Source organism: Bos indicus, chromosome 1 (genome assembly GCF_029378745.1).
Source record: "Bos indicus isolate NIAB-ARS_2022 breed Sahiwal x Tharparkar chromosome 1, NIAB-ARS_B.indTharparkar_mat_pri_1.0, whole genome shotgun sequence".
In the NCBI taxonomy this organism is placed as follows: Eukaryota; Metazoa; Chordata; class Mammalia; order Artiodactyla; family Bovidae; genus Bos; species Bos indicus.
Window position 1 is genome coordinate 144500845 of NC_091760.1, and position 20000 is coordinate 144520844.

Below are 20000 nucleotides of genomic sequence, written 5' to 3' on the forward strand. Positions count from 1 at the left end.
TGTCATCTACGAGAGGAGAAAGGAACAAGGAAACGGAGGCCCTGTGTTAAAGGTGACTTTTTCTCTTTCCTAGAAAAGGTTTCTGACGCGCTGCTCCGGGTTCAGTCATCCGACAAGGTCACGAGCATCAGTCTGCCGGCTGCACCCACATACCACCTGATCGAATTTGAACTGGAAGTTCTCTCTTTACCTTCGGCTCCAGCAGCAGGAGGGGAGAGCACCCTGCTGGGGGTGACAGAGCCCCACGGGAAGCATAAGGACACGCAGAAGACTGGCCACTGCATGGCTACCACGGACCACAAAGTAAGGAGGGACTGGAGCTGTGCAGCCTGTGCGGGCAGCTTCTGCCTGTCCTCCTTGATTTGAAGATAGCACATTCGAAATGACTTCTGTTGAGAGGGCAGATTTCCCAGTTGCTAACACCACAGGTTCTGGTTGGGTTTAGCGTTTATATCTGTGAATCAGCCTTAGATAAGGGGTACATCTTTCAAAGACAGAGACAAACAGGCTTTAACTTTTCTGTCGCACCTTGAGGAAGGACAGTTCACTGTAAGAGATACAGGTTTTGTTTAGAAGGCAGAAGTTTTGCCTCTGTGGTCCATTTGTCCTGGTGATTAGGCTAGATGGAGTTCTGTGTCTTGGTGTGCTTCACTTTTTGTTCCCTGAAACATCACATCGTACTTAGCAAGGAAGACTGCTATCATTTTATCCTTTGATATGGGTATTTATTGATTGTTATTTGAGGGATTCATAACGTTAGTCCTAAGTCCACAATCCATCAGCTCGCAGAACCTGCACTTGCATCATGCTTACTCTGATTCTGTCCATGTCTCGTAACACAGGTACCCGTTCTGAGGGCTTTTGAACAACCCAAGGGTTGAAGTGTATACTTGTGGTCCCATGGGACTGTCTTTCTGGCAAACTTTTAAAAGCTGCTGCCTGAGAGTCTAGCTTCCAAACATTCAGTCTAGCCTGAATGTAGTTGCTGAGATCCTCCCTTTCGGGACTGTGACAGGTCCTGGCGCATCCTCAGCTTCTGGAGCCATTGAAAATCTAATAGGCTGCTTGGGCAAACACAGAGACAACCGAGAGCTGGGGCAAAGCGGACTGTTTGTCTCCTACGTGAGGCCTCTGTCAGGACTGGGAGAGGTGGTTGCTTCAGCCACTGTGTAGACAGAGGAACGGAGGAGCGTGTTCCAGAATGAAAGAGCAGGTAATGCCTCAGTAGAAACCTTAATGAAACAGAGATCAGTAATTTATCTGATAGACAATTCAAAGTGATGGTTGTAAAGATGCGTATTGAACTGGGAGAAAAATGGATGAAAACAGCAAATAGAGAGAAGACATAAGAAAGTACCAAATAAAAGTCTCAGAGCTGAAGGGTACAATGCTGCTGCTGCTGCTAAGTCGCTTCAGTCGTGTCCGACTGTGTGCGACCCCATAGACGGCAGCCCACCAGGCTCCCCTGTCCCTGGGATTCTCCAGGCAAGAACACTGGGGTGGGTTGCCATTTCCTTCTCCAATGCTTGAAAGTGAAAGGTGAAAGTGAAGTCGCTCAGTCGTGTCTGACTCTTAGCAACCCCATGGACTGCAGCCTACCAGGCTCCTCGGTCCATGGGATTTTCCAGGCAAGAGTACTGGAGTGGGGTGCCATTGCCTTCTCCGAAAGGGTACAATAGATGAGCTGAAAAATACACTAGAGGGGGTCAGCAGCAGACTAGATGCCGGAAGGGAGGGGCGCAATGTACTAAAATGCTGGGGGGAAAAAGACTTCCAACCAAGAATACGTGGCAAAGTTGTTATTCAGAATTGAAGGAAAGATAGAGTTTTCCAGACAAGTAAAAATTAAAGGAGTTTATCACCACTAAACTGGCCATCTATGAAATGTTAAAGAGATTTCTTTAAGATGAAAAGATACTCTTAATTACAGTAACAGAAACACAATGGAAAGGTAATGGATTTGATAAAGGTAATGGGTTAGTCACTTATAAAGCTAGTATGAAGGGTTTTTTAAAAAGTGAAAATAGCTATGATTATAATTATTATTTAAGAGGGATGGATGCACAAGATAAAAAGATGTAAAATATGATTATCTCAAAAGCAAACATTGGAGGAGGGAGTTAAAATTTTGAGTTTTAAAATGAGATCAAACTTAAGTTGTTAATCAGCTTAAAATAGACTGTTATAAATATAATTTGTTATATATAAGCATCATGATAATCACAAAGCAAAAACCTATAGTAAGGGTACAAGAGATAAAGGAATATAGACATACCACTAAAGAAAGGCATCAAACCACAAAGGAAGCGAGCAAGAGAAGATAGGAACAAAGATGAACTGTAAAAACAGCCAGAAAAGAATTAACAAAATGACAGTAAGTATGTACCTATCAATAATTACTTTAAATATAAATGGACTAAGTTCTCCACTTAGAAGACAAAGTAGCTGTATAAATTAAAAAACCAAGATCTGGGACTTCCCTGGTGGTTCAGTGGCTAGGACTCTGTGATCCCAATGCTAATTATGCTAATGGCCCGGGTTTGATCCCTGGTCAGGGAACTGGATCCCACGTGCCACAACTAAGAGTTCCTGCGCTGCAAATAAAAATCCCACGTAACCACAACGAAGACCCCACACAGCCAAATGAACAATAAGTAAATAACAATAAATATTTAAAAAAAAAAAAAAAAGACCCATCTTTAAGTTGCCTACAAGAGACTTTAGATGTAAGGACACACGGAGTAAAGGGATGGAAAAGCTAATTCATGCAAATGAAAAGCAGTAGCTACACTTACATCAGAAAAAGGAGACTTTAAGACTATTAATAAAAGACAAGGCAGGATGTTAGGTAATTATAAAGGGGTCAGTCCATTAAGAAGATATCATTTGTAAGTATTTATGTGCCGAACACAGGAGCATCTAAAATATAAAGCAAATATTAACATATTTAAACAAAGAAATAGCAATATAGTAATAGTAGGGGGCTGTAATACTCCACTTCTATAAATGGATAGATCCCTCAGACAAAATGAATAAGGACACATTGGCCTTAAGTGTGTTAGACTAGATGGATTTAACAGACATTTACAGAATATACCATCAAGAAACAACAAAATACACATTCTTCTGAATTACACATGAAATATTTTCTGAGATAGAGTATATCGGGCTGCAACAGAAGTCTTGGTAAACTTAATTGGATGGAAATCATATCAAGCATCTTTTCTAGCCACAGTGGTATAAAACTGGAAATTAATTTCATGAAGACAACTGCAAAATGCACACATATCTAGAGATTAAACAATGTGCTGTTGAATAGCCAGTGGGTCAAAGAAGAAACCAAAAGAGAAATAAAAACCTACCTTGAGACAAGTGCACGTGGAAATGTAACATATCAGAATGTCTGGGATCCATTATAAGCAGTTCTGAGAGGGAAAGTCATAGCAATACATGCTTTCCTTAAGAAATAAAATCTCAAACAACTTCAGACCTCAGGGAACTAGAAAAAGAAGGGCAAAGCCCAGATTTAATGGAAGGAAGAAATTACAGATGATCATAGGAGAAACAAATGAAGTAGATACTGAAAAGACAGTAGAAGAGATCAGTGAAACCAAGAGCTGGTTCTTTGACAAGATAAAATTGACCAACCTTTAGCCAGACTCACCAAGAACAAAAGAGAGAACTCAAAATCAGAAAGGAAAGAGATGTTACAGCTGCCCTCACAGATAGTGTCGTAAGAGACTACTATGAATGCAGAGTTCCAAAGAATAGCGAGGAGAGATAAGAAAGCCTTCTTCATGATCAGTGCAAAGAAATAGAGGAAAACAATGTAATGGGAAAGACTAGAGATCTCTTCAAGAAAATTGAGATACTAAGGGAACATTTCATGCCAAGATGGGCACAATAAAGGACAGAAACGGTATGGATCTAACAGAAGCAGAAGATATTAAGAAGAGGTGGCAAGAATACACAGGACTGTACAAAAAAGATCTTCATGACCCAGATAACCACTCAGATGGTGTGATCACTCACCTAGAGCCAGACATCCTGGAACACAAAGTCAAGTGGATCTTAGGAAGCATCACTATGAACAAAGCTAGTGGAGGTGATGGAATTCCAGTTGAGCTATTTCAAATCCTAAAAGATGATGGTGTGAAAGTGCTGCACTCAATATACTAGCAAATTTGGAAGACTCAGCAGTGGCCACAGAACTGGAAAAGGTCAGTTTTCTTTCCAATTCCAAAGGCAGACAGTGCCAAAGAATATTCAAAGTACCGCAGAGTTGCACTCATCTCAAACACTAGCAAAGTAATGGTCAAAATTCTCCAAGGCAGGCTTCGAGAGTATGTGAACTAAGAACTTCCAGATGTTCAAACTGGATTTAGAAAAGGTAGAGGAACCAGAGATCAAATTGCCAACATCTGTTGGATCATACAACCTACCAAGACTGAATCATGATGAAATAGGAAATCTGAATGGACTGATTACTAATAAGGAAATTGAATCAGAAATCAGAAAACCCCCAACAAAAGTCTAAGACCAGATGGCTTCACTGGTGATTCTACTGAACATTCAAGTACCAGTCCTCTCAACCTCTTCCCAGAAATAGAAGAGGAAGGAACTCTTGTTCCAAACTCATTTTATGAGGCCAGCATTACCCAGATACCAAAACCGGATAAGGACACCACAAGAAAAGAAAATTACAGACCAGTATCTCTGATGAACATGAGTACAAAAATCCTGCGCCAAATACTAGCAAACCAAATTCAGCATATATTATGCACCATGATCAAACGGGATTATATGGTCTTGTTGATAGATACAGCAAAGGTGTATCAAAATTCAACATCCATTTATGATAAAAATTATCAACCAAGTCAGAATAGAGGGAATGTACCTCAACATAATAAAGGCCGTATATGGTGGGCCCACAGTCAGTATCGTACTCAACGGTGAAAAGCTGAAAGTGCTTCTTCTCAGATCAGGAAAAAGACAAGGACACTCACCACTTTTTCTCAATATTGTATTGAAAATCTTAGAGCAATTAGGCAAGAAAAATAAAAGTCATCTCTGTTGGAAAGGAAGAAATAAAACTCACTATTTGAAGATGACATGATATTATGTATATTGAAAAATCTAAAGATTCCAACAAAAAACTATTGTTTGCTTAGTCTCAGTCGTGTCCAACTCTTTGTGACCCCTTGGACTGTAGCCCGCCAGGCTTCTCTGTCCATGGGGATTCTCCAGGCAAGAATACTGAAGTGGGTTGCCATGCCCTCCTTCAGGGGATCTTCCCAACCCAGGGATCAAACCCAGGTCTCCTGCATTGTGGGTGGATTCTTTACCAGCTGAGCTACCAGGAAGCCCCTTTTTATATATAGAAAAATCTAAAGATTCCAACAAAAAACTATTTGAACTAGTAAACAAATTTCATGAAGTTGCAGGATAAAAAATCAATATGTAGAAATCTGTTACATTTCTTTACACTAATAATGAGCTGTCAGATACATTAAGAAAATCCTGTTTTCAATTGCATCAAAAAAATAAAACACCTAGGAATAAATTTAACGAAGAAGGTAAGAGACTTGTATATTGACACTGAAAAGACATTTATGAAAGAAATGGAAGAAGACACAAATAAATGGAAAGATATTGCATGCTTATGTGTTAGAAAAATTAGTGCTGTTCAAGTGTCCATACTACCCAAGGCAATGTACAGATTCAGTGCAGCCTTTTTAAAAATTCCAATGGCATTTTCCACAGAAATAGAAGAAATAATCCTAAAGTTTGTGCATAACCACAAAAGTCCCCAAATAGCAAAAGCAGTCTTGAGAAAGAGGTACAAGCTGGGAATAACATGCTCTCTGATTTCAAATTACATTACCAAGCTATAGTAATTCAAACAGTGTCTAGGATACTGGCATAAAAATAGACACCTAGATCAGTGGAACAGAATAGAGAGCCTTTAAATAAATCTTTGCATATATGGTCAATTAATTTATAATAAAGGATACAAGAATATATATTGGAGAAAGGACATTCAGTAAAAGATGTTGGTAAAACTGGAGAGCCACATGCAAAGGAATGAAACTGGAGTTTACACGGTACACAAAAATGAACCCAAAATGAATTAAAGACTTGAAAGTAAGGCCCGAAACAGTAAAACTCCTAGAAGAAAGCACAGGTAGTAAGTTCTTGACATAGGCCTCGGTGACGGTTTTTTCAGTCTGACACCAAAAACAGTAAAAGCAAAACTAAACAAATGGGGCTCCATCAAACTAAGACGCCTCTACCCAGCAGAGAGACTCAACGAGATGGAAGGGCAGCCTGCTGAGCGGAGGGCAGTATTCCCAGATCATACGTGTGATAAGTGTCTGTATATAAGGAACTCATGGAACTTAATAGCAAAAAAAAGCAATCCAATTTTAAAATGGGCAGAAGATCTGAACAGACATTTTTCCAAAGAAGACATATAGAAGGCCAAAAAATTCATGAAAGAAATGCTCAACATCACTGATCATCAGGGAAGTTTAACCAAAGCCACAATGAGATCACGTCTTACACCTGTCAGAGTGACTGTTCTCAGAAAGACAATAGATACCAAGTGTGAGCGGAAGGGTACCCCTCCTGTATTATTGGTGGGGGATGTAAAGTGGTGCAGCCACTGTAGAAAACAGTATGGAATTTCCTCAAAAAATTAAAAATCGATCTGCCACACAATCTTGCAATTCTACTCCTTGGTATTTTTCTGAAGACAACAGAAACACTAACTCAAAAAGATATCTGCACCCCATGTTCATTGCAGCATTGCTAATAGTAGCCAAGATATGGAAGCAAACTAAAGCGCCCACCAATGAATGAGTTTAAGATGAACACACACACACACACAAGAATATTATTGAGCCATAAAGAAGAATGAAATCTCACCATTTGTGACAGCATGGGTGGAGGATGGATCTAGGGCACGATGCTGAGTGAAATAAGTCAGAGAAAGACATATACCACGTGATCTAACTTATATGTGGAATCTGGAAAATAAAAATAAAGACAAGCTCATGGACGGAGAATAGGTTGGTGGCTGCATGAGGTATGGAGAAGGGATTGAGAAAAAGGGGTGAATTTTTTTTGTTACTTGTTTTTGTTTTTTGTTACTTGTGCAAAAAGAAGTATATGCACAAAAGCAGTAAGATAAAAGGCTAATAAACGCAGTCATTTCAGAAGGATTATGGCATCAAATATCAAACAGGGCAGCACCTGAAGAATAATGTTTTAATTTTCAGTCCTTGGAATTTCTTCCCTCCTTACCTGATACAGAGTCAGGAAGCAGAGACGAGACTTACATCAATATGTGCACGCTCTTTACTCGGTATATGCATTTGTTCCATGAGGGAAATAAATAGAAGTTTGAGACCTGGTTCCTGCCCTTAAGGAAGTTAGTAGCTTCCTTAAGCTGAAAACCAATCAATCTGAGGGCATCGTGGAGACCCTCCACGATGGAATTTCCTCAAAAAATTAAAAGTCGATCTGCCGTACCCTCCATCGTGGAGGGTCTCCACGATGCCCTCAGATTGATTGGTTTATGTGGTCAGTGTCATGTGGATTAAGAGTTTGGACAATTCATTTAATTTTATAATAGTTAATGATTGATTAGCGTCATCTGCACATATGTGACTAAAAGCACTTTGTCATATCCTCCTGCATGTTAAAGAACGCATTTAGTGTTGTGGCCACGCGTATGTGAGAATAGTGTGTGTATGTTCGGCGGGGTGGTGGCTGCACTTTCAGCTGCGGTGTCTGCTTGGGAGCCGTTGAAACGTGCCGGTGACTCCCTTTTCTCTCCTTCCTTTGTGGTATGTTCAGTGGGGTTTTTCTTTCTGAATAAGGAATGGTAAACACATTAACGGTCTAGGAAATTGGCAGCCACCACAGATCTGGCCGGCCAGGGGTGGCGGTGGCTGTCCCTGTGACGAGTGGTCTGAAGACCTGTTCCCGGTTTCTCCTCAGGTGTCCATCGATTGCCCATGGTCCATCTACTCCACCGTCATCGCGCTCACATTCAGCATGCCCTTCAGGACCACGCACTCCCTACTGTCGTCCGGGACACGGTAAAGGACCTCAGGCCCTGCTTCTTTCCCACTCTCCCCCACACGCAGGCCCTGTTGTTCAGAGCTTGACTTTGGTGACGCTGAGCGTGTTTTATCACAGCCATAATGCTGCGGTCCACCTGTCAAATTCACAGTCATTCCCTGGATCCTAAGTGCACGGGCTCTACTCAGATTTCCCCAGCTCTCTCAGGAGTGAGTTTGCACAGCTGGTTTGTAGGATGTGGGATTCAGACAGTCTCCTCTGTTTCTGAGATCCCTTTTTATCCCTCCTTCCCTATTTTCAAGCCACTGGCCCATTGACAGACCTGGGTCAGCTGCCAACCTGGATTCCACTGATCACATCATCATGGGTTTGTGTAACTAGTTCCCTGTCAGCTGCCATCTCTTACCTCAAAGGTGGGGTTTTCAACTTCAGCTCTTCTGACACTCCCTTAGGTAACCCCACGTGGGGGGTGATTGGCAGCACCCCTGGCTCTCCCCCACTTTTTGCCAGGGGCACTCTTCACCCTCCCTACCCCCAGTGTGAGAACCAGAGATGTCTCCAGACATTGGCCCCACTTGAGAGCCGCTGCTTTGGAGGCTGGACCAAGTTCAGATTCAGTGTCTGAACAAGGAAGTCCGCGGGTGTCATCCCACCCTTCATGTGTCTGGGCATCAGGAGATGCAGTGTCTGGTGCTTGAAAACACCAGCAGTGGACTTTCCCGTGGTGCCAGTGTAGGGGACACAGGTTTCATCACTGGTCTGGGAAGATCCCACATGCCATGAAGCAGCTAAGCCTGTGCGCCAGCACCGCTGAGCCCATGCTCTGGAGCCAGGGAACCACAACTGTTGGGCGCCTGTGCCCTGAAGCCCACGCTCTGCAACAAGAGAAGCCGCCGCAATGAGAAGCCCGCACACCACAGCTAGAGACGCAATGAGAAGTCCGCACACCGCAGCTAGAGAGAGTAGCGTCTGCTCTCCACAACTCGAGAAAGCCTGAACAAAGCACTGAAGACCCAGTGCGGCCAAAGATTAATTAGAAAAAAAAGAAACACCAACAGTTCTACAGATATTAATGATTCAGCAATTCTGTAGATATTAATGGTTAAAAACACCAATGACTTTACAGAGAATCTGAGTTGCTGCATTTGAGACTGATTTTTCAAAATTTCTCATGTATAACAGAAATTCAAGTTAATTCTACTTTACCTAGTGGAGTTTGTTACAGTTTTGCTTCTGTTTTACATTTTGGTTTTTTGGCATAAGGCATGTGGGATCGTAGCCACCGTCCCCCACCCCCACCCCCCGCATTAGAAGGTGGAGTCCTAACCACTGGACCACGAGGAAAGTGCCCCAGTGTTTTCTTAACACAGCCAAAGTGCATTTAATAAGGTTCCCAAACATCAGGATCTTTTTTTCTCCTTTAGGAAATATGTTCAAGTGTGTGTCCAGAATTTGTCAGAACTTGACTTTCAACTGTCAGATAGTCGTCTTGTAGACACCCATGATAGTACCGACCTGCGACTAATACCGCTAAACACGGAATCTGAACAGGTAACCTCTCAGTAGAACGCAGAGTGAGAAGCGTGTGCTGGCGTCATGGAGCTGACCATGTACAGGGAGCAGCCACGCAGGCAGTAGTGGGGCGTGCACGCCCAGGGAGGAGCACCCTGACATGCCGGCTCAGGGTCCTCTGTGGGTCAGGGGGCACAGCGCACAGAGTAGGAAACAGATTGTGTTTTTAGAAGAATTAAATCTTGCATTTGTCAGACTCCACGCACAGATTTACTCTAAGCTCTTCCTCGAGTCTCATGGTGATGCGTAGATGCCATCACCCCAGCAACAGTGGCTGCTGCATCCTGCCCACAGTCACACGCTGCCTTGCCCAGTGGCGAGCTCTGGGTTGTCAGGGTAGCTTCGTAAAGGAGTCACGTTCGTGTTCATGCTGCCTGGCTGAATCCTGGCCCCGCCTTTCTGTTCATTTGTTGCGTTTGTTTTTAGACAGTCAGTGCTGAGTGTTTAGAAGATCAAAGGTTTTCTTAAGGCTATCTGATGTCTAGCATTTTCAAAGGACTTTCCCCCACATTTGGCCAACCTCAGTGCTTCCTGAGTCTGTCCACACTTAAAGATGCGGACTTGATGCCTGAGGTGCACCAGTTCTTTTCCCCACTTCACTTAGTGGTAGGTCATAGTGATTGTCATGGTGTAAAGGTGTCCCTGTAATTCTTTGATGACATTTCCCACTTGGGAAACGTATGGGATACTGTGTACTAAGAAATATTCTTTACCCCTGTGCTGTCGAGCTTAGGGAATACTGAGGAATCAAGCCCTTTGACCAGTTCCGGATGGTCTTTGCAGGCAGGGCCTCGGGAGGTGCTGGGAGGCGGGGCTGCGGCAGCACACACCTGTGTGTCAGGAGGCGGGCCTGGGGACAGCCTCCCAGCTCCCTCCCGCTCGCCTGGTGGGGCACACACACCTTGCCCTGAGCGTCTGGTGTGTGTGTGTGCCTGCGTGTGCGTGTGTGCGTGTGCACAGCGACAGCCAACTCTCTTGCAGTGCATCCACAGCAGGCAGGCCGTGTTCTTTGTCTGGGAGCTGAAGTGGACACAGGAGCCTCCCCCCTCTCTGCACTGCCGCTTCTCCACTGGATTCTCCCCAGCTTCCGAAGAACAGCTGTCTGTCTCCTTAAAGCCCTACACCTATGAATTTCAAGTGGAAAATTTTTTTGTATGTATCGCCTTATTTTTTTGGTGGGGTTCTGGGGTGGAAGCATGGAAGGTGATGTCATATTCTTTACCTTCTAAAAATCAAACAGACAAAATCTTCCAGTATAATTAAGCAACCCGTCATGGAAAAGGCCAGCGGTAGGGGCATGGGGGCAGTGGCCAGCTGTGGTTAGAGCCCTGGTCCCATCAGTGGCGCGTCTGCCCCTTGGGCCCTCCTGCGCGACCCCCACTGAGCATGACCGTCTGCAGCCTCTCCTCCCTGTTGTCTTCCTTACACTGACTTCCTCGTGTCCTGCACCTGTTCCTTTTCATCTGGAGCATTAGCGGCTACATCTCTAGGCTTTTAAAAGAAAGCAGATCTTCTTTCACGTGCACGTTAGGTGTGGAGCTAACAGCAGCCCGGAGCTGGGTGAGTCAGGCCGTCGTGCGCTGTTTGTCCAGTGCGACGATTGGGCTTGGTGTTACGCAAACCAGAGTGTGGACACACAGCTTTGTGGTGTTTTCTTCTCTAAACGACGGAGACTGTCAAGCAACGCTTCATTTGAGAAGGTGTTTGTGTGCATAGCTCTTGATATTAGCGGTTTTTTTAATACCTCCTTCTGACCAAAAGACTGTTTAAACCCACCTGTTTTCCTGAGTGTTCCATACTGGCCTTAAAGTTAAACATAGCCACTAGCGTAGTTCATCATTTTGTGGACAAGCAGATGCCCCTTTGGTGTGGTGATAGCTATTGAACATTAGATTATTCACATGGTGAAGAGTCAGCAGAAACTTAATGTGGTTTGCTTACTGCCAGTGACAGTGAACTCATTAGCAGATTCCACTGGTACTTTGTCTTTTTTGCTTCCTTTTCAAATTGAGCATAGGAAAAATTTTCCTTTAGACCTGTACAAGGTTAGTAAAAAAGCTAGAGAAAAATACCTGGTAGATTGCTGTCTTCAATACTGGTATTCTGAGGACCAGAAATACAGAATTATTATTATTTTTTAAAGTTTCATTTCTGTACCATGAAGTTCCCCGGTGGTGCAGATGGTAAACAGTCTGCCTGCAATGTGGGAGACCTGGGTTTGATCCCTGGGTCGGGAAGGTCCCCTGGAGAAGGAAATGGCAACCCACTCTAGTGTTCTTGCCTGGGCCATACCGTGGATGGATCACAGAGAGTCAAACACGACTGAACGACTAGCTCTTTCACTTTCACCGTTAAGTTCACCGTTAGGGGCGTTCGCTTCATTGAAGTTAGTATATTGAAAGAGCTGGGCCACCAGCACCACGATCGTATTCATTCTTCCAAGAGGAAAGCCTGTGCCCATTCCCACGCCTCCCTCCTGTTCACAGCCCTGAGCTACCCCGCTCTAGAGCAGGGTGCCTGAGCCTTGCCTGTGCAAGGACAGTCGCATTCAGTGTGATCGTCTCGAGACTGACGGCTTTGATATGACGTGATGTTTCCAGCATTCGTTCATCTTGGGGAGCGTGTCAGGACTCTATCCTTTGTTACAGCTGGGCTCCAGCCGTGGGCTTCCCCGGCCGGGCCTCTTCCCTCCGCCCTGCTGGTGTGGCCGTTCACCTCTACTGTGGCAGTGGGGCTGCCAGCACGTGGAGGGGCAGGCTCTCATCCCCTGTGCGGGTTTGGGGCCTTTGTCCTGGGTGGTGAGCAAGTGTGAGCAGGTGTGACTGTCAGGTAGGGAGGTCACAGAGACAGAACATCGTGGAGAAGGTTCAGGATGGACTTACTGTGGGGTAGTTCCAAGGAACTCTGTTCATTTTACTGGTTGTGGTAATGCGTTGTGTCTTTTACTGACGCATCTGAAGTGTCCAGGGTGACATGGCAGGTCCAGAGCCTGCTTTACAGTAGCCCCGGCAGATAAGTCAATGTGTGTTGGTGGGGAGAGGAGGCTCGTGAAGCGCGACACTGGTGACAGGCCTGTGCGGAGTCACCGGGCCAGCCTCCCTCCTCCTGAGAGGCTTGACCATGTTCACGTTAAGAAGAGTTTAAGGTTCTCGGGGTGGGGCTTCCCGAGGACATGTCTCCACAGGGACTCAGTCGGTCAGAGGGCGCCAACACACAGCTGCTCCTCTGGTCCATTCTCGAAATTTCGAGTCTGCAGGCAGCACCATGACGGCCTCAGAGAGCTGTCTGCTCAGATTGTTGACTGTCTCCTTTGCCCTCTCTCCTTTCTGGCCCAGACCTTGTACAACGTGAGAGCGGAGATATCGCCCCCTCCGGGCACGGAGCACTGTAGGACGGGCTCACTGTGCTCCCTGGACGTGTCCATCACGCGGCTCTCGGACCTCCTGGAGGTGGATAAGGATGAAGCCCTGACGGAATCCGACGAGTATTTTTCAACAAAGCTGATGTATGAAGGTGGGTCCCGAGGCTTCTTGGCCCTGACTGTTGTGCTCGGCCCTGTCGTTCACAACGTGCAGTGCTCCTCATCTGAAGAGAGAACATTCTAGAGTTGAAAGAATGTTTGCATGTCCCACTGTAGGGTGTGGCCCTGGACTCACAGGGTGTTGGACGCGGTTACTGCAGAGCTGTTGCTCTGAGAGGTGTTGGAGGCGCTGTGGGGCTCGGGGCTGGGGCACACTGATGCCTGGAGCTGCTCTGTCCTCTGCCTGTGAGTCGAGGCCCCCTCGCTCAGCAGGCCAGGCGTCCTGTGCTCACGCTCCCGCCCTCGCCCTCCAGCCTCCTTTCACCCCTTTCACCCCTCTACCCAGACCCTGGCCCCTCCTCCTTGCCGCCTCCCAGACGCCCCTCGATAGCCCTCCTCTTCTGGGGCCTGGGCTGCTTCTCTAAGATTCTCAGGTTTTGGTGTCAGGCCCTTTATGCTCTAAAAATGCTTAGGGAGGCAAGTCTTCATTTACTTTCTTTAAGATATTAGGAAAGCCATTAACGATAGTGCTCTTGAGAAAGAACTATTTTCCGAACAGTTGTGCGTTCACACTAGTTCTGGGCTCATCACCGCACTTGAGTTGGGACTCTACCAAGCTCACAGTGGCAAATGCACATTTCCCAGAATGCTGAGTTTTGGTCAGTTTTGAACTGTACCACGGGCAGCCTCTTCCAAGCACCAGGCTTGTGCCACTGATTTTTAAGAAGGTATCTGCTGAATACCTGACGCTGAGGAGCTCGCCTCCGAGGGCCGCCAGCCCAGTGCCTGGTGACCTGTGCTAGGCCTGGGCCTGTGTCCCCTGGCACAGGAAGCCGGGTGGTGGGTGCATGGACCTCTCACTACTACTATTTTGCAACTTCTTGTGAGTGTGTAATCATCTCAGAGTTAAAGTTAAAAAAACGACGTGTACGAAAGGGCTGAATTGATTAGATTTTGACTGTTACGTGCAGAGCATCCGTAACTGACAGCAGCAGTTTCTTCTCTTCAGTCTGTAGCGGTGGGAAACACGGTGCCTCTGCTCTGAGAGCCAGTGGCCCGGCCAGCACTCAGGCTGCGGGCTTCCTGCCAGAGGGCACACCAGCACAGTGAGGCAGGGCCAGGGGCCCTCGGGCGCCCTGAGGACCAGCTCTGTGAGCCGCTGTTCAGTGTGCCCCTCCCCGTGCTGCTGTGGCCTCTGCACGGCCTCAGCTGCGGGCAGCTTGCCCTCTGCTGCCCCTGCTTCCTCATCGGCCTTTGTTGAGCCAACGAGGATCCTGCCCTCCTTGCCCGTGGGTGACTGCTCAGTCCAGCGTTTGACTCGCACTGAGTTACATCACAGTCACGGCCTCTCAGCATCCCTAGCAGCGCCTGCCGTGTGTGCGGCCTCCCCGTGGTTCCCGAAGAGGAGCTCCGTGCTTCATGTGTACCGTTTTTTCCCAAACCGTTGGGGGCTGATGTGAGCGGCAGAGCTGGGATCAGATGCGCTGGTCAGTACCACGCGTAATGGAGGAACCCGCGCCCAACTCCATCCTCACTCCTGATGCTGCCTCCGTGGTGCTGGGTGGGAGGTTACACCGCATTTTCAAGGGGCTTTCAAGGCAGCGTTGACTCTGCTCACTTACGAACGTGAGGAGAAAGAAGCCATCTTCCCCCGTGTAGCCAGCCTCTACCTTCCTTTCTCAGTCAGAGGTGTTCTACTTTGAGATGCAGCTCCAGGGCACCAAGATATGGGACAAACCCCCACTTCTGGACTTCACTCGAGCGTGGACTGGCTGCCTCTTCTTTGGTGTGAACCCTGGAGGCCCTTTCTGGGTAAACATGGCGCTTTCCCTCTCTGTTTCAGTTGTGGACAACAGCAGCAACTGGGCAGTGTGCGGGAAGAGCTCCGGAGTCATCTCCATGCCCGTGACGGCCCAGGCCACGCACCGAGTCCACATGGAGGTGATGCCGCTCTTTGCAGGCTACCTGCCGCTCCCCGACGTCAGGCTATTCAAGTACCTCCCCCACCACTCTGCACAGTCTTCACAGCTGGACGCGGGTAGGGACCCTGTTGGGTAACGGACGCAGCACGCCCTCGGTGCGGGGTGTGTGGCAGCTCCGTGCTGCTCAACAGCCCCACACTCGGAACCGGGGTGCTCTAATACCAAACACTTGGTCAGGGTCACTCGTCCTGGGCCTCTGCTCCCGAGGATGATCCACCCGGGACCTGTGTACTGGCATCTCTCCAAAGGCGTGGCGGCTGTTGACATCCTTGTGCCTTGAAGGGCGGCTTGGGAGGCGAGCAGCTCCCCGGGGTGGGGAGAGGCCACCGCAGGGTAGCCTCTGTCTCACTTCCTGTTCGTTTTGCAGATAGCTGGATAGAAAATGACAGCCTGTCGGTGGACAAGCACGTGGATGACCAGCTGGACAGCGGCAGCGTCAAGAGCAGGGGCAGTGTGCACTCAGCTGCCAGCAGCGAGCACAAAGGCCTGCCGATGCCCCGGCTCCGAGCACTGCCCCCCGGCCAGGCCTTCAACTCGAGTGCGGGCACGCAGGTCCTGGTCATCCCCAGCAAAGACGACCACGTCCTCGAGGTCAGCGTCACATGACGCACAGGGCTCACACAGTCCCCGGGCCAGGCGTGTGTGCGCCGGAAGGATCCTGACTCAATGGCAGCCTCCTCGCTCTAGCCTGCCTTGTGTGACTCTGCCTGGCCATGGGAGTGTCAGAGAAGTCCCCATGCTCAGCTGGTTGTTCATGTCACCCGGGGTGTCAGAGGCCGTTAACTTCCTCCCCCTGCCCCCTGATATCCTCCAGGTTTGCCCAGAGCCCCGCTGCCTCCCTCCTCCTCCCTGCTCCCTGGAGAGCTTTCTGGAGCCCACTCGTCTGAGCAGTCTGTCATCTACCAGTCTTCACCTGAAGCCCAGATGTCTTTCAGGTGGACACACAGAGGCCCTGTGGGCTTGTTAGTGGCGCGTATGCCTTTCTGCCACATGGCTGCCCAGTTTCTGGGCCAGGTGGGCTTGTGTGTCTCCTCAGGAGGAAAGCACAGCCCTTTACCCCAGGTCATCTAGTCGCGCTTTTCTAGAATAACTCCCTCTCTGGGCAGAGGGATGGGGGTGAGGAGGGAATAAAAACCCCTTCTGTGCCTTGGGACGTCAGACTGGGAGGGCCTGGAGCATCTGACAGCTGGAGCCATTTTAAAGGTACTTAAAGACTAGGCCAGGGCATGAGAAACCACTCGGCACTGAGATGATTTAGGCATAAATGTTTCTGGAGCCCTTCCTCCCCTCTCCCCCCATGTGGATTAGGTATCATAGGCACTTGGAATTAAATATATATTTATTTTAATTATCATTTTATATGTGGGGGTTAATATGTTGTGTTTTTCTCTCTCTTTTTGAGTCTTTACATGTAATTGTTTCTGTATAATCAGTATTTTTTTTTTGCACCTTAAGTCTCAGAAATTAAGAGGTTCCATTTAAATGACGATTAGAGGGGTCTTCTCAGCATATTTCTAGTCTGGTTGTATGAGGGCAAGAGTCTTGGACTATTACTGTCCTGCCTGCTACATGGCAGTCATACCATACAAATGGGTTAATTTGCTTTAGGTTGTACATTTAATTGTACATATGGTTGATTTATTATTTTTAAAAGTACATACTAACTGATGTTTATGTATAAGTTGCACCAAAAATCAAGGACAAAATAAATGTGTGTTTGTTTTTATTGGTGTGAAAGTCACAGCTTGTAAATAAGTGTTGTATGTATTAAACCTTTTCCAGCTCTCCAAAGCGATGTATTTTTGTACATATGAAATAGAGAACTCTTAATTCATTAGGAAAGTGTGCTTGGAATTGAACCTGACCAGATTAATGCAAGTGAGTGTAGTCGGTCCAGCAGAGGGTGGGCCCTCACGAATAACCTCAGATGTGTGAGCCTTAGAGAAAAAGGAGGCTTCTGCAGCCACCACTGCCCCTGGCTGTCACCTCCTGGTGGCCTGAGGGCAAGAAGGCACAGGGCAAAATCAACAGAGAGCAGAGCATCACAGTCTCTTCAGTATATGGTCTTCCGGCTTATTTAACAAATAAAGGTGGTGATCCTTGCTCCCCTGGTTTTCATTATAGAAATTGGAGAAATGTACAAAGAAGATAAATACTGGTACATTTAATTAAATTTTTCAGAAATTTACCTTCCTTGTGTGCAGTTTAAAGCTAATAAACTAAGCAAATTAGAAGTTCAGAATCTAATGGTAGTTAACAGTTTCTAACACGAGTTTGCTTTATTGTAAAAATTGGTGATTGCCCTGCAGATCCGCCAGTGTCAGAAAAGCCTCTCACCCATCTGCATGGTGAGCCTCAAGAGTCCAGGGCGGCACCCTCCTCCATGTGTGACCTTCCAGAGGGGGATGTGGGTCTGTGCTTCCCGATACCCAGTTGACTTTTGCCCTGGGTTCTGATTCCACTATGAAATTCTCTTAATTACATACATATTCAGAAGGGAAAAAATGAAGTGGAAGTACAAAATGTTTATGGTGGTTTCTTATGTCTGAAAATTGAATGACATGAAATTTATCACAGGTTTATTTTTTCCTTGTTGATTACCCAAGAAGATCTTTTGCAATCTAAGTTACATGGGTACCTCTGTTGTTGTTGTTTTTAACATAAATGAAGAATGTCACCTAAAACTTTTTTTTTTAGTCTAAACGGCTGTAACTGAATTTTTGTTGTGTTTAAAATAAGGCTTATGTGTTTGAGACAAGCTGGTTTTGTAGGTAAAAATGAAGCAGCTGTTAAACAACTGTAAAGCCGGAAATGTGCATCCTAAGAAGCGGTATGCAGCCATTTTACAAATATCTGTGGAAGATGTAAATACTAGCCAATGGAAAAGGAAATAAGTTATAATTTTGGTGAATTTCATAGGGTCTCCTATGACTGGAAAAATTATAACTCTTAATGTGGGAATTCTTGTATTTAATCTGAAAATGACTTCTACCTGCAACTCCATCATCAGCTCAGCCTCTCATGGGCCAGGTTCCCATCCTGGTCTTAGGTGATGGGGCTGGGTATCCCAGAGTTGGCGGAGAAAAGACACACAGGCTTCTGGTCAATTCTAGTAGTGTTTAAAATAAAACTGAGTTACAAAATGAAGTTAAAACACTCCAGGTGTGTATATGAAATGAAAACTTGTACTACTTTTTATAAAACAACAAACTAACCTGATCTAAATGTTTTATTGTCAATTGTAATCTTTAAAAGAAATCCTATGTGATTTTAAAATTTGACTTTTCATGAAAATGCCCCTTTCTCTAAATGTATTCACCCTGTGCACCAGGCTGTAAGACCTGAGAGTGTGGTCAAGATGGTTTGCTGGCGTTCTGTGGCTGGAAAAGGTGACAAGTTGGTGACTTTGATACTGCAGGTATTAACTCCATTTTCATAGATTACTATGAAAGTCATTTTTCACATTATTCTGTAATATATTGTTAGACTAAAGCCATTGTATTAAGACTGTTTAAAATGTAAGCATTATAATTCTGAAAATACACATTTTAAGAAGAAACCTGCTGGTTTGGACTTCATTCTTATCCTGTGGCGTGTGAAAATTGAGTGTGTAAAAACGAATATTCTTGTTTTCTTTCCCTAATCCTTGTTCCTGACTACTAAACATTAATTATTGGGGGGGGGGTAACATTAGGGATTGTTTTTCACAACTTACTGCCCAGTTGTTGTTGTTTAGTGGCTAGGTCGTTCCTGACTCTTGCGACCCCATGGACTGTATAACCTGACAGGCCCCTCTGTCCATGGGATTTTTCAGGGAGGAATACTAGAGTAGGTTGCCATTTTCTCCTCTAGGAGATCTTCCGGACTCAGGGATGGAAACTGTGTCTCCTGTAGTGGCAGGTAGATTCTTTACTGCTGAGCCACCAGGGAAGCCCCTTACTGCTCAATAGCACACTAGAAGTAAGACATCTGAGTCTAGAGAGTTTTTGAGGTTTTTCTGTAGACATATTTGCCATCCTACAGTTTGACATCTTAGACTTCAAAGAGATCAATGCAGTCAATCCTAAAGGAAATCAACCCTGAATATTCATTGGAAGGACTGACGCTGAAGCTGAAACTCCAGGGTTTTGGCCTCCTTTTGTGAAGAGCTGACTCATGGAAAAGACCCTAATGCTAGGAAAGGTTGAGGGCAGGAGAAGGGGTGGCGGAGGAAGAGTCGATTAGATAGCATCACCGACTCAATGGACATGATTTTGAGCATTTTCTGGGCGATAGTGGAGGACAGAGGAGCCTAGCAGGCTGCAGTCCATTGGGTTGCAGACAGTTGGACACCACTTAGCCCCTTGAACAACAGTCTGATAAGGTAGCTGCCTCTGTCACATTTGGTATCTTCACTAATACAACTTCTTTTCTTCGGAAAAGGTTTTCCATTTACTTAGTCTTGCTGTTTTGCCCTCCACTTAATAACCTAGAGCTTTTAAACAAGTAAGCGTGGAATCGGACGATCTAATCATCCGTAGTGCTGGGATGGTTTGTCAAAGCAGCCGGGCAAGCCACCCCAAGCCCAAGAGGACCTGAGCCTGACCTGTGGGGTGCGGAGCGGGCGGGGGCTGGGGCTGCGCCTTGGGACCGTGCCGGCTGCAAAGAACCCGCGCTTGGGGGAGGGGCCGGTGGGTGGGGCTTCGCCTCCGGGGCTGGACCGGCAGCCAGGAAACCACCCTTGGGGCGGGGTCGGCCGGCTGGGACCCCACCTCGGGCCGCGCCGCTCCTCCAGGCCTCGAGGGGGCGCTGTGGCGCATGGCCGCGCTCCCACCCCGGAAGTGCTTGCTGCGGGCCGA

The 20000-nt window shown here is 46.5% G+C and overlaps 1 protein-coding gene across 3 annotated transcripts in view; it reads left to right on the forward strand.

Annotated features, from left to right (window-relative positions):
- TRAPPC10 (trafficking protein particle complex subunit 10) overlaps positions 1-18721 on the forward strand; it is a 75881-nt gene extending 57160 nt beyond the window's left edge. For all 3 annotated transcript variants that reach the window (XM_070795636.1, XM_070795637.1, XM_019963528.2), the window contains exons 17-23: positions 74-303; positions 8005-8105; positions 9513-9639; positions 10642-10812; positions 12996-13173; positions 15024-15218; positions 15530-18721. In XM_070795636.1, coding sequence (XP_070651737.1) covers positions 74-303; positions 8005-8105; positions 9513-9639; positions 10642-10812; positions 12996-13173; positions 15024-15218; positions 15530-15768 — 1241 coding nt within the window. In that variant the 3' untranslated portion in view covers positions 15769-18721. The remainder of the gene's footprint in view (positions 1-73; positions 304-8004; positions 8106-9512; positions 9640-10641; positions 10813-12995; positions 13174-15023; positions 15219-15529) is intronic.
- The last annotated feature ends 1279 nt before the right edge of the window (positions 18722-20000 follow it).